The sequence below is a fragment of the Gigantopelta aegis genome, chromosome 10, assembly GCF_016097555.1.
Source record: "Gigantopelta aegis isolate Gae_Host chromosome 10, Gae_host_genome, whole genome shotgun sequence".
NCBI classification, from domain to species: domain Eukaryota; kingdom Metazoa; phylum Mollusca; class Gastropoda; order Neomphalida; family Peltospiridae; genus Gigantopelta; species Gigantopelta aegis.
In genome coordinates, this window is record NC_054708.1 from 4991962 (window position 1) to 5007739 (window position 15778).

Genomic DNA, 15778 nt, shown 5'->3' on the forward strand with positions numbered 1-15778 from the left:
AGGCATTGCAAAAAGAAAATTTGGAAAACTATATGTGGGACAGACAGACAGTCAGATTAAAGGATAGAGATGAAACCTATAGTCCCCCCCTCCCCCCCCCCCCCCCCCCCCCCCCCCCCAGTTGGAGCGATAAGGGACAAATAAGGACGATAAACTCAATTTTCAAGTTTATGAATTCTAATCTTTTAACACATGCTCACATCCACAAAGGTACAAGCATGGCCTTCTTGGGCACATGTTTTATCCTCACCAAAGACTTGTGTTTGGGTTGAATGCAGACAGAAAACATTAAAAATATTAACCGTTACTCAAAAATGATGTATACAACAGGATTGAGACATGGATCACAGTAGTTATTTAAGAGGCTGTAATTTACGGATACAAGAAGGAATTACTGTGAATCATGAAAATAATGTGTCATGATATTATTGCAATGGGACAGGTACACACAACAACATGTAGTTTTATTAATGTGTCTGGCAAATGCAACTTTTAAAGATCATACTGCAAAATGAAAAAAGATTGTATTGTTTTCACAGAATATGCTTTAGTGTTAGCTCACATCAATTAAACAGTAGCAGATGGCTTTTGTTTTGACAGTCCAACCAGTGGAAGTTATAAGCCATTAATTTGTGTTAATTGGTAGTAATTTCCTGTATCTCTTATACCCCCTTCACATACACGGATTTTTCTTACGAGTCCTTACGGATCGCCAACTCGTAGTCAATCGCAAGCATCCGTAAATAACTCGCTGGTATCCGTAAATAACTTGTCACAACTCGCAACAACTCGCAGACACTCTTAAGGATCCGTGAAAGGAGAGGCAATTTTTTTGACATGTCAAAAATCTTCTTACGATTGTCCACGGATTGATTTTTCCGTAAATAACTCGTAACAATCCGTAAGTATCATAAACCGCTCGCAACAATTTTTTGTACGATTTGTTCTTTACGATTTCATTCGGGTCGTGTTATGATGGCTTTACGGATTGTTACGAGTTATTACGAGCACTTTACGTGTAGTTACGAGTACTTTACGAATAGATACGTATACTTTACGTATTCTTATGTATTGTTGTTGTTTGTTTTTTTTTTGTTTTTTTTATGTATTGTTTACGATTTGGGGATTTGCAGGATTTATATATTTTTTGGCAAAAAATCGTAAGGACTCGTAAATACTCGTAACTAACTCATAACTATTCATAACAACACGTAAACAGGTCATAACTAACATGTAAAAGCTTCGATGAATAGTAACTTTCCGTAATATACTCGTAACAATCCGTAAAAAGCTCGTAAAATGCCCGTAAGTTGCTCGTAGTTATCCGTGACAACTCGTAACAAATCATGGAATTTTGCCGTAAATACATCGTAATAACTCGTAATAATCCGTAATAAACCGTAAATAGCTCATAATAACTCGTAACAACTCTTAAATCGGTTGTAAAAGTGGCCAAATCGTAAGGATCCGTGAATTTGTGTGATCCATAAGGACTCGTAAGAAAAATCTGTGTATGTGAAGGGGGAATTATGCAGAGTACCACAGAAATGACAAGGTGTGGAACTAGCATGTCACATCTACCTAGTATCAACAATAACAATTAATGGACTGTTCGTTTCGCTTGTCCAGAATACATTTCTTGTACATTTGTGTCATCGAATGACATAAAATAGCACTTTCATTCTAACAGATACACATGTTTGATTGTTTCTTTTTTTTCTAGGTGGTCATATATGTTAAAAATAAAATGGGTCATGTACCAATATATCGAGCACATTTTTCACATTAATATTATGCTCGTATTAATTTCATGATTTACAGTGACATGGGGGTGGGGCCACAGGGGCCATACCCACACCAAAATCAAACATACATAAATACGGTACATATACATACAGTGTGGGTTGGTCCCATACCCCAACCCCAACCCCAACCCCAACCCCAACCCCAACCCCACTATAAAATGCTGGTTATGCCAGTGGATATACAGTACTTGACGTACCAGTACGGCGTTTGTCACAAGTCACTCCAGTCCAGCCAGGGCTACACCTGCACAAATCTCCTTTCTTCCAGTCAGCAGCACAGTAACCATACTTACACAGATCTTTACCCTTACACAGCTTAGCAAGCATGGCATTCATGTTCATAGCTAGTAGACAAAAGAAAAAAACACACAATAATATTTTTTAAAACACAACTTAGCAAGCATGGCTTTCATATTCATAGTTGGTTGACAACAAACAACAACAAAGGTTTAACAGAAATAGGGCTCTACTTTCCTTTTTCTTTCTTTGATTTGCAAAGTTCTAAATCTTTTTACAAAATCATTTATGTCTGATGCTGAATATGCCCACAGACAAATATTTTAGATTATTTGAGTAAAAACTGCTTAATTTGATCTCTATATGAAAAACTCAAATGCATATCCATTAGATCTTAGCAGGCTACATTATCACTGTATAAGCTAAACCTCAGCATTATACATCTTAATTCCAGAGCTGAAAATGGATGTGAAATCATTGCATTGTATTATTATGATTGTCAATGTATTGCATTCCACACATTCGATTTTTGTTTCCCCTACGTCTCATAGCCCTATAATGTAACCGGAGGCATGCATATGGCAAAATGACGTTATTTTTGTTTCCCCTACGTCTCATAGCCCTATAATGTAACCGGAGGCATGCATATGGCAAAATGACGTTATTTTTGTTTCCCCTACGTCTCATAGCCCTATAATGTAACCGGAGGCATGCATATGGCAAAATGACGTTATTTTTGTTTCCCCTACGTCTCATAGCCCTATAATGTAACCGGAGGCATGCATATGGCAAAATGACGTTATTTTTGTTTCCCCTACGTCTCATAGCCCTATAATGTAACCGGAGGCATGCATATGGCAAAATGACGTTATTTTTGTTTCCCCTACGTCTCATAGCCCTATAATGTAACCGGAGGCATGCATATGGCAAAATGACGTTATTTTTGTTTCCCCTACGTCTCATAGCCCTATAATGTAACCGGAGGCATGCATATGGCAAAATGACGTTATTTTTGTTTCCCCTACGTCTCATAGCCCTATAATGTAACCGGAGGCATGCATATGGCAAAATGACGTTATTTTTGTTTCCCCTACGTCTCATAGCCCTATAATGTAACCGGAGGCATGCATATGGCAAAATGACGTTATTTTTGTTTCCCCTACGTCTCATAGCCCTATAATGTAACCGGAGGCATGCATATGGCAAAATGACGTTATTTTTTAATAGAATGAAATGAGAGTGCTCTTCCTTGTATGGGTACTAGAGTCGAGTGAACAGACTCGAGTCTTGCTAGACTCAGCCCGTGCCCAAGTACTGGAGTACTCGTGAAGACCCTAGTAGCCCGGTTCATGGTTTTTCACAATACATGTAATATACAACTGGTGGGGAATGCGAAATTTGTACGACCAGGTGTGTAATATATGTATAACTATCAGGTAACTAACTATATATGACCTCTTAGATCAATTTACTTCAAGTTGCAGAAACTGTTTTCTGTGTACCTTTACTTGGCCCCGTGAAATTGACTGGCTTCATGCATATGTGGCCACAGCCATTAGAACAACATTTCTGCGAACCAGTGCAGCCGAAGTCGTTTTCACATTCCTGAGGACAGGTACCGAACACATCAGCGGAAACCTGTGGACACATGCCTGGCTTGTCTGCAAATAAAACATAACAGTTCAATACACATACTATATGAGATATACTACACATATCTACAAGTATATATCTGATCATACACATATCTTACAGGTATATATCTGACCATACACATATCTTACAGGTATATATCTGACCACACACATATCTTACAGGTATATATCTGACCACACAGAAAACTTCATAGAAAGATTTTAGTGTCTGAGTAGCTAGATTTTGTATGTTACTTTGGTGGAACTTTATAGAAAGGCTTCAATGTTTTATAAGTTTTACTGTGAAAAACACTAATCTTTTAAAGATATATATACCTTGACAAAAACAATATTTGTATCACCATAACTTTGTTTGTTTCTTTTGTTTAAAGACACCACTAGAGCACATTGATTAATTGATCATTGGCTATTGGATTTCAAACATTTGGTAATTTTCACATACAGTCCGAGAGAGGAAACCCACTACATTATTTTTTGCCATTAGTAGCAAAGGATCTTTTCTCTACAGATAGAATAGCACATAACATGGCCTTTAATATACCAATATACTGGCTGAAATTAGAAATAGCCCAATGGGCCCACCAGTGGGGATCGATCCCAAACCGACAATCTGGCATGTTGGGAGGCATGACGAAAACAATATCTGTATCACCATAATTGCGTAGCAAAAAGTCTCACCTAAACAATCTGGCATGTTGGGAGTCATGACAAAAACAATATTTATATCACCATAACCATGCAGCAAAACATCTCACCTGAACAATCTGGCATGTTGGGAGGCATCACGAAAACAATATTTATATCACCATAACCATGCAGCAAAACATCTCACCTGAACAATCTGGCATGTTGGGAGGCATCACGAAAACAATATTTATATCACCATAACCATGCAGCAAAACATCTCACCTAAATAATCTGGCATGTTGGGAGGAATCATGAAACCAATATTTATATCACCATAACCATGCAGCAAAACATCTCACCTGAACAATCTGGCTTGTTGGGAGGCATGATGAAAACAATATTTATATCACCATAACCGTACAGCAAAACATCTCACCTGAACAATCTGGCATGTTGGGAGGCATGACAAAAACAATATTTATATCACCATAACTGTGGAGGAAAACATCTCACCTGAACAATCTGGTGTGTTGGGAGGCATGACATCTGTCCTGTCCACGCGGAGTCCATCGTCGTTGACACAGAAACAGTTGACAGTGTCGTTGGTCTTTACACTGTACTCGCACTGCACCCTCTCGTAGTCACCGGCTCGCGTGCAGTTCGGCAGCCACATGACCTGCATGTGTCGTAACCATGACATCGCCCCCTTGAGAACCTGAGGGTAGGTGGAGTTGGCCATCTTGATGTTGGTGTCGTCACTCAGGTAGGTGGACATGTTCTGATACAGGGCCCAGTGGACGTCCATTATTGCCTTCTTCTCAAAACACGTTTCAGGATCTGAATTGTAGAGGTATTTACAAACACATCTTATATTACATCTCAGCATTATGAGATCTCTTATCACTGAAATGTAATATATAATGCTGAAATTGACATAACCTTCTAAAAATCAATTTTTAAAACATTATGTCACACTTCAACATTAAAAAGTGAGATTCAAAGAGGCATAATGACCAAATTAATTTTTTGTGTGTAATATAAAGATTATAATTTGATTATAAACTAGTGTTTTGTAAATTTATATTATTGCAAAGTCCAATAAGGGTGACTAACAGGTTAGCAAATGATGCCATATTTTGTTTTATACACTATCACATTTCAACATTAAGAAATTGTTTTATACACCATCACATTTTAACATTGTCATTGTTTTGTACACTGCGACATATCAGCATATGATATTATTTTATACACCATCACATTTCAACATTGAGATATTGTTTTTACACCATCACATTTCAACATTAAGATATTGTTTTATACACTATCACATTTCAACATTAACATATTGTTTTATACACTATCACATTTCAACATTAAGATATTGTTTTATACACTATCACATTTCAATATTTAGATATTGTTTTATTCACCATTACATTTTTATATTAAGATTTCAGTGATAGAAATAAGCAAAATGTTTCACTAGTCCACCGGACAAATAGATCTAGAAATCTATACTTCTCCACCAATATTTTCACTAGTCCAAATAAATGGTTTGTTTTGTTCAAGTACCAGGATGATGTTTTTCATTGTTCAAAATGAAACTGCACTGAACAATTTTTACTTGTCCACTGGACAACCACCGAGCCACAGTTTGCTTGTCTGAATAGATTTTCACTTATTGAGACAAACAAACAAGTGTTTATTTCGAAGACTGCATATTGTTTTATACACCATCACATTTCAACATTTAGATATTGTTTTATATACCATCACATTTCGACATTAATCTAATGCTATATATCTGTCTTACCAAATGGCTTGACACACTTGTTTCCACACGCTCCACAGCACTTCATGTTTCCCTCGCAGTCCGCGTCATCGTGACACTGGATGTCACACGTGTGGTAACTATCGAGGAACATCTTCTTCAGCGATTCCATCGTGGCAACGGCACCAGCAGGACACACACCACGCTTATGCACTGCAGACAGGAAACACAAAACATAAACAGTATAGTCATACACTGAAGAGCAGAATCGAAACAACTTCAAACGACCTACTTGCCCACCTGCGGTGTACAACTGTGTACGTCAAATCTTATGTGTAAATCACTGGCACAAGCTGCTGTATATTATGTAATCAATTTTGTATGTGATGTTTATATATGTTCTATGGATCTCTGATCTGAAATAAAAATCTATTATTATTATTATTATATGCTTTAATTTTTCTGTGGGGTGGGATTTCTCACTTGAGGTGCTTGCATCGCAGGATCGAATCACCTCGGTAGATCCATTCAACTGATTGGATTTTTCTCATTCCAACCAGTGTGCCACAACTGGCCAAAGGCTGTGGCATGTGCTTTCCTGTCTGAGGGAAAGTGCATATAAAAGATCTGCTGCTGCATTAGGAAAAAATTTAGCACATTTTCTCTGATGATTATGAGTCAGAATTACCAAATGTTTGACATCCAATAGCTGATGACTAATTAATCAATGTGCTCTAGTGGTGTCATTAAGGAAAACAAACTTCTTAATTTGTATGTAGAGTTTCACAAGTCATAGACATCTGAGTAGATATTGGTTCATGATTTGGGGATAATGGAGTGTTGGGAAGCAAGCAGAAGGGATACTAATCTATCTAAAATAAAAACCATCAAATGCCATTTAATTCTGGACATCTTTTTACTGACATGTCGATCAGTCAAAAATGCATTGCACATACATGTAAAAGTCATGCAACACTGAAATGGGTAACAGAGAAAAAAAAGGTTATAGGGCTACTGACAAACACGTGATAGCTCAAATAACGAGCATTCTGAGAGTACTGCTAAAGCAATACACGTCTATGTTCCATATTGGGCCCAAGTTAAAGGGCCATAACTCTGCAAAAAAATTGTAAATTGCCATGAAAGTCAAAATTTCACCTTAATATCTTTAGGCATTGCGAAAAAAAAATGCGTGGAATTGTTTTTCCATATCACTTAAGTTCAAGGGTCATAACTCTGTCAAAAATGGGTAAATCACCATGAAACAAAACAACATGAGAAGAGTTATTATAATAAATAAACAAATGCTTCATACACAGATATAATTAACTTCATTCATGGATTATATTAATCATCAATTAAAATTAGTCAATTTGGATATATGTATGTAGAATAACACACAAAAAACTTACTTTTCCGACATACAGGTACTTGGCACGAATATCTTTCATTGCATCGCATCCTGTCGTAGGATGTTTCATTAACACAGCGCTGGCCCATACCACACATTTTACCCTAGAAAAAACAAATCCAAACATTAATATCATATAACAACAGGTTTTAATTATGACCCTTGATGTTTTGAAATACAGTCAAACTTGTCCTAGTGGCCACCTGCCTTATGCGGCCACTTTTTTCTCTCCCAAACGATTTATAATGTAAATGCACCTATAATAAGCGGTCACCTGTCTAACGCAGCCAGCGGCCACCTAAATCGCATCCCAAATCGCTAAAATACCTGTATTAAGCAGCCACATTAAATGTTTACTATAATACAAAATGATATTTTAATAACAGAGATAAGGTGCAGCAAATAACCAATCTTCACACCTTCAGGAATACTAGTCCCGACATATCTATTGTGTATTAATTTTAAAATTATGACCTTGCAATGCATCTAATTGCTTCTGAGCAGGCTACACTTGACATTTGTAGATTCTCTCACTATGACAATACACTGCATGAAGTAGGAATTAAATAATTAAATAGAAAAAGATAACAAACTTGTTGAGAACAGTTAATTTAATACATTCCAGTTGCATTTTTTCTGAAGGAGTTGATTTATAGTCAACTGTGAAGCACACTTCCGTTGATTAGCAGTACAGACGGTAAAACAAGAAACAACAACAAATGTAATTAGCAGTCAGCTGTCTTAAGCGGCCACTTTTATCTACTCCCTTGTGTAACCGCTTAAGACAGGTTTGACTGTACTCACATAACAATTAAGGCCCATGAAATAGGCAGTTTTGTAATACTCATATGGTTTACAAGGTTTACAAACAAGGTTGTTAAAAATACTCACAAAACAAGGTTTACGACACATGCAGTTTTAAAATACTCACAAGACAAGGTTTACGACATGTGCAGTTTTAAAATACTCACATGACAAGGTTTACGACACATGCAGATATCACAGCCTTTAAGATCTTGGAGGAAGCCATGCTCGCACGTAATAAAACACTTCATCTTAGGACATTCGTCAGGCATCACAGCTGAAAATTATTATAAAAAAACTCACATCCAGTTGCTTATTCCTCACTTTGGAGAAGAAAGGAATGCTTGTTTTCAGACAATATTATAAATCAATATTATACATCTTCACACTTCACATCTGTAGCATTATATCTTCATGGTCATCATATAAATTATAACACTATACTGATATTTACTCTTAACCATCTAACCTCTAGCATCTTCATAGTCATATACTAACAACATTCACTCTTAACCACCTGTCTGATATCTTCATAGTAATCATATATTATAATGGCATTCACTGTTATCCATCTACCCTCTAATATCTTCATAGTCATCATATAATATTATTACGATATTCACTCTTAACCACCTGCTGATTGATATTTTCATAGTTATCATATAATATAACAATATTCACTCAATCTTCACAATTATCCATCTGTAGCATAGCTTCAAGGTCTTTGGCAGCAGTTTCTAATTAGTGGCAGTTTCAAAGAAATATTCTCAACACTTGGACTAAAGTGATATTCAACACTTATATTGTTATGGATATATGAGGCCACTACACCCTCTTCTCTCTCACTAACCACTAACCAACTAACAACTAACCCACTGTCCTGGTCAGACAGGCCAGATAGCTGAGATGTGTGTACCCAGGACATTGGATATAAGCACGAAAATAAGTTGAAATGAAATGGATGTCAACTCTACCAGCCTTGGTTGTGTCGTGGTTAAGCCATCAGATATAGGGTTGGTAGGTACAGGTTGGTACCGGCTCCCACCCAGAGCGAGTTTTAATAACTCAGTGGGTAGATGTAAGACCACTACACTCTCTTCTCCCTCACTAACCAATAACCAACTAACAACTAACCCACTGGCCTAGACAGACAGCCCAAATAGCTGAGGTGTGTGTGCCCAGGACAGGTGCTTGAACCGTAACTGGATATAAGCACGAAAATAAGTTGAAATAAAATTAAATGATATTCGACAAACATTGCCACCATAGCCAGGCATACACAATATGGACAATGCTATTTACTGCACCAAGCCAGGGCTATACTATAGTTTGACCCACTTTTCTTCAGACTAAAGGATTGATCGTTTAGATCTTGTCTCTATCAGAATTAATCCATTTCATCTGACTTCATAAACAACTCACAAAACATGTTTAATAAATTTCAATCTCACTTTATCCAGGACTTCTAGATTATGATAGCCCCACTCCCATGGCAGGCTATCCCTCTTTAGGTGACATATCTAATTATTATTAGTAGTAAAATAGTATTTACTTAAAGTAAAGTAGGGCTAGTGAATTTTTAATCATGGTCAGTAAATTTGTTAAAACTCTGATCCCATGGCTAGATCCCATGGATTTTATAAAAATTGTAGAATGCATTATTTCTTAAATTTCAGTGCATCATGATTGGTACAAATGTATATCATAGGCTGTGGTACATGTATGTGCTATCTTGTCTGAGGGATGGAACATATAAAAGATCCCTTGCTACTAATGAAAAAATGTAGTGGGTTCCCTTCTCTAAGACTATTTGTCAAAATTAACAAATGTTTGATATCCAATAGCCGATGAGTAATAAATCAATGTGCTCTAGTGGTGTCATTAAACGAAACAAACTTTATCGTTATTATTAAATTCTTACATTTGCAGTGATGATTTCCTGGGGACCACGATCGGCTTCCAGGAACTATGGATCCGTTCTGGTAGACACACCGACAGGCTCCGCGTTCTTTGGTCAGCAGGTTGTACTCACACTGCAGTGGTTTGAACTTGCCATCATGCGTACACTCGTAGCGACTGAGAAACGTATGAGCATCACTTGTAGAATTGCTACTATAGCTGGGTGTGGTTGCAAATGTTTCTGGATAGGAAGTTGTTGTTGAGAAATCTGGAATTCAACAATATTCCAAGAATATATATGACTATTCATTATTTATTAATATATATATATAGCTATGGATAATCCTGATTTAGTCCTGTCCTGGACAGAGAAGCCAGCTGAGGTTGGCACATGTGCCCAGGAAACGCATGCACTACAACAGCTTGTTCTGAATGTGCATGTTAAACACTCTGACCTGACCTGACCTGATCTGATTTAGTTGTAATAGAAGTTATAGAACAAAGGTTTCTGGATTGGGAGATGTTGTTTGTATGAAATCTGGAATTCAACAATAAGAAAATATATGACTATTCATGATTGATTAATATAATATATAGGTATGGATAATCCTGATTTAGTTATAACAGAACAATATGCAGTGAGCAGTGAATGATATATTGAAGATCAGGAACAATGCCATAAAGACCTAATAAAGCTATTCCACTAAGTGTTGCAAGTCACCAGAATCTTTACATAATTTATCTACATATTTCTTTTGTATATGCTAATTACTTAATATTTATAGGACCAATAATTTCTATTTATTAGTTTATGGACAGATTATTTTTATTATAACATCAGGGTTTCTGCCAGAGGGTAAAACAGGTATGACACCATACCAAATGTTTTTTGCAGAATTTTATTTTTAAGTTACCCTTATCATTACTCTATGATTTTCTTAACCCTAACCATAAACTTAACCCAGTTTCTTTCTGGGGGAGGCCTCCCATACCCCTGTTGACTGTGGTTGCATTCAATTACAGAGCGCTATACCAACAAGAAAAACTCTGGCACAAACATTGAACAGGTGAAACACTTTATAAAACTTAATGAAGAATGCATAAAACACAAACATAATTAAACTGCTATAACTTAAAGGCAACATGAATTAAACACTTTTATGTGATGAACTCTTTGTGTATATATCAATATAAATGGTTAAAGAAAAAAAGAGAAGATTTTCACAAGTATTTAACAATATTCACTAAACCATTACAAAAATGCAACAACACAAGAAGCTAGCATAATTTCTAATTTTGAATGAACAGCTTGTGTTGTCAGATCCACACTGCAGTTTTGGAAAGTCTATTGCTAATGTATAGCTCTGCCTTAAAATCAACTCACGAGTTATGACAATGTGAGGAATATATGGTTAATGATTTTATGATTGAGTTGGGGTAGAGCACTTGTTAGCATTTATTTGTTGTTGTTTTGGTGAAAGAAATCCAGGTAAACAAAACAAAACAAAAACATTTGGAAACTCTGACATGTAGTCATCAGAGAAAACCTGCTACAGTTTTCCTAATGCAGCACTTTCCCACAGACTGGAAAGCACATACCACATCTTTTGACCAGATGTGATGGACTGGTTGGAATGTGAAAAAAAACAATTAGTTGAATGGATCCATCGAGGTGATTCCAGGTAAATAATGCACCCACCTTTTTTTCACTGACGTCTAAACAAATTAAATAACAATAAAAGTCTGCTGAAACAACTGTTACATGTACCGTGCCGAGTACCCACCATACGCAAACCCACTGGATTTGTGCCTGAATGCAGCCACATCACTGTGAGAAAGCGGCCATAAAAAGCATACGTGAAACTAAACTTTACTGATGTTTTCTGAAAAACTATGCCTTCAAGCAAAATGGCCATCACTGGTGATTCTCTATGTATCATAGCTACATATATAGCTACTTTTAAAACTCATACAGAGTTTAACCAGACATGCATAGGTGTACATGCAGGCTCCCATTTTTGTAGGAGTGGCATGATGGTCTTTGCCCAAATTAAACGAAAATGCCCAAATCTAGATAACAACAATTATTCATATTAGCATTACTGCCAAACAGCTGTATAGGATTGCAAACGAATCACTAAACATTTTACATGGATTACAACTAATTTTGATGGTAAAATTATGAAATACACTGTAAAAAGGTATCAGAATTAGCGCATTTTCCCCCGAATATCTCTAACAATTTTGCCCAAATTTTAGGTTTTTCTCCAGCACTGCCCCCTGTATCGTACGCTTTCATATAGAGGCTAACATATTACCTGAGTCACTTGTTACTGTGGGAACTGTTTGTGTCGTATACCAATCACCAGTTTCCCATGTCTGTGGTGGTACAGTTGTAGAAGGTGTATTTGTGAAATAATCTGTTAAAACAAAAAAAATCCAATATAATGCCTCAAATGAATAAAAAATATATTGAAAAGAAATATATTTTTTACTTTAGATGAGACCAAGTCCTTTGACTAAACTTAACTTTGTTAATATATTTTTTTTTTTCTTTTGAATCTATAAAGATGGATATATAAGATGTGAGAGCAAAGATTTTAACAAAGTTACCTTAATTAACAGCAATATAATGCCTCAAATGACATAACTTTAGGGATGCAAATTCTTTAAAATGACAACAACAAAAGGTAACAATATTGACTTCATCAGCCTAAATTAATAAAATCAAGATTCAAATGGATCAAAATTGGTGATTAATAAAAAGGAAATGTTATTGTGCACAAACAGGGTGGGGTTTATTTTATTCACAACTCTTGTAATATTAATTTCAAATAATGTGAAAATGTATAAATAAAAAAGATAATGCTATTTAATGGGGTGGTATGTTTTATGAGCTTTCCGTAACATGCTCGTTTACTGTTTGTATTTTAAGATATCTTATTTAGAACAAATTATAACATGCAATGTTGAAAGAAGTTAGATAATGTTCTATCTTCATGGCAACATTGACAGAGATTGTAGATATAATGTTCTATCTCCATAATAAAATGAAGTAAAGTAATGTTTTCCTACAATAGGATTCATTGAAATTTAAATTCCATTTATGTTTTTAATATATTAATTCTACAACAAATAATATGTGTACGAAAAGACATCAAACATGCCATTCCATGCTGATTTTGATATACACATCTAGTCATGTGACTAGTATTGAGAACTGATTGATCAATGGACATAAAACATTAAAGTACACATGTACTGTTCGTTTTGTAATTTTTGGACATAGAATAAAAAAGAATTGGCAATAACTCACTTGTAGTTATTTTTAGCTTAATGAACTATTAATAAGGAGATAGAACACTTTATTACCAACAAAATGGTACATGGAACTAATTTTTTGAAAAAAAAATGGACTTAGAACATTATAATCCTAAGACGATGTATTGGATGTCAAACATTTGGTAATTCTGACATGTAGTCATAAGAGGAAACCTGCTACATTTTTCATAATGCAGCAAGGAATCTTTTATATGCACTTTCCCACAGACAGGAAAGCACATACCACAGCCTTTCACCAGATGTGATGGACTGGTTGGAATGTGAAAAAAACGCAATCAGTTGAATGGATCCACCGAGGTGCACCCACCTTTTTTTCACTGACGTCTAAACAAATTAAATAACAATAAAAGTCTGCTGAAACAACTGTTACATGTACCATGCCGAGTACCCACCATACGCAAACCCACTGGATTTGTGCCTGAATGCAGCCACGTCACTGTGAGAAAGCGGCCATAAAAAGCATATGTGAAACTAAACTTTACTGATGTTTTCTGAAAAACTACGCCTTCAAGCAAAATGGCCATCACTGGTGATTCTCTATGTATCATAGCTACATATATAGCTACTTTTAAAACTCATACAGAGTTTAACCAGACATGCATAGGTGTACATGCAGGCTCCCATTTTTGTAGGAGTGGCAGGATGGTCTTTGCCCAAATTAAACGAAAATGCCCAAATCTAAATAACAACAATTATTCATATTAGCATTACTGCCAAATAGCTGTATAGGATTGCAAACGAATCACTAAACATTTTACATGGATTACAATTAATTTTGATGGTAAAATTATGGAAATACACTGTAAAAAAGTATCAGAATTAGCGCATTTTACCCTAATATCTGTAATAATTTTGCCCAAATTTGAGGTTTTTCTCCAGCACTGCCCCCTGTATCGTACGCTTTCGTATTGAGGTTAACATATTACCTGAGTCACTTGTTACTGTGGGAACTGTTTGTGTCGTATACCAATCACCAGTTTCCCATGTCTGCGGTGGTACAGTTGTAGAAGGTGTATTTGTGAAATAATCTGTTAAAACAAAAAAAATCCAATAATACAGTTATTCATGCTTTATTAATAAAGATATGAATAATCATTAATAATCAATGGGTATTCATTGATGAAAATATCAAGTATGTGAAATTCATGATGAATTAATGAAGACTGCTTATAAGTTATACACTGTTCAAACACAGGAAGTTACAAGATTCTTTCAAAAGTTTATTCAAGTACTTAATGTGAATTTAACAACGTTACCTTAACAGCAATATAATGCCTCAACTGAATAAAAATATATGGAAAAGAAATATATTTTGTACTTTAGATGAGACCAAATCCTTTGACTAAAGTTAAATTTGTTAATATATATCTTTTTCTCTCTGTGAACCTATAAAGAGAGCAAAGATATTAAATGAAAATGATGAAATTACTTGATCTTTCAAAATCAAACAAACGTCAATGAGTTTCAAAATGATCATATTTTCATTCATTTTTAATTGTTCAGCCTCAGTCAACAAGCATCAACGAGTTCCAAAATAATAATGTATTCATTTTAAATTTATCAGTCTCAACCACTACCCACTGAGACCAGTATAATCATGTAACATATTCCCATGTTTATATCAGTCTCAACCATTATTCACTGAGACCAGTATAATCATGTAACATATTCCCATGTTTATATCAGTCTCAACCACTACCCACTGAGACCAGTATAATCATGTAACATATTCCCATGTTTATATCAGTCTCAACCACTACCCACTGAGACCAGTATAATCATGTAAAATATTCCCATGTTTATATCAGTCTCAACCACTATCCACTGAGACCAATATAATCATGTAACATATTCCCATGTTTATATCAGTCTCAACCAATACTCCACTGAGACCAGTATAATCATGTAACATATGCCCATGTTTATATCAGTCTCAACCACTACCCACTGAGGCCAGTATAATCATGTAATATATTCCCATGTTTATATCAGTCTCAACCACTGCCCACTGAGACCAGTATAATCATGTAAAATATTCCCATGTTTATATCAGTCTCAACCACTATCCACTGAGACCAGTATAATCATGTAACATATTCACATGTTTATATCAGTCTCAACCACTATCCACTGAGACCAGTATAATTATGTAACATATTCACATGTTTATATCAGTCTCAACCACTATCCACTGAGACCAGTATAATCATGTAACATATTCCCA

General features: G+C 35.6%; 1 protein-coding gene across 1 annotated transcript in view; it reads right to left on the reverse strand.

Annotated features, from left to right (window-relative positions):
- Nucleotides 1-1970: 1970 nt before the first annotated feature.
- Nucleotides 1971-15778, reverse strand: part of LOC121382891 (neurogenic locus notch homolog protein 2-like) — a 62535-nt gene continuing 48727 nt past the window's right edge. The window contains exons 29-37 of the mRNA XM_041512572.1: nucleotides 14481-14582; nucleotides 12531-12632; nucleotides 10235-10480; nucleotides 8481-8590; nucleotides 7511-7613; nucleotides 6141-6311; nucleotides 4838-5161; nucleotides 3545-3703; nucleotides 1971-2149 (exon numbers count right to left, since the gene is read on the reverse strand). Coding sequence (XP_041368506.1) covers nucleotides 1971-2149; nucleotides 3545-3703; nucleotides 4838-5161; nucleotides 6141-6311; nucleotides 7511-7613; nucleotides 8481-8590; nucleotides 10235-10480; nucleotides 12531-12632; nucleotides 14481-14582 — 1496 coding nt within the window. The remainder of the gene's footprint in view (nucleotides 2150-3544; nucleotides 3704-4837; nucleotides 5162-6140; nucleotides 6312-7510; nucleotides 7614-8480; nucleotides 8591-10234; nucleotides 10481-12530; nucleotides 12633-14480; nucleotides 14583-15778) is intronic.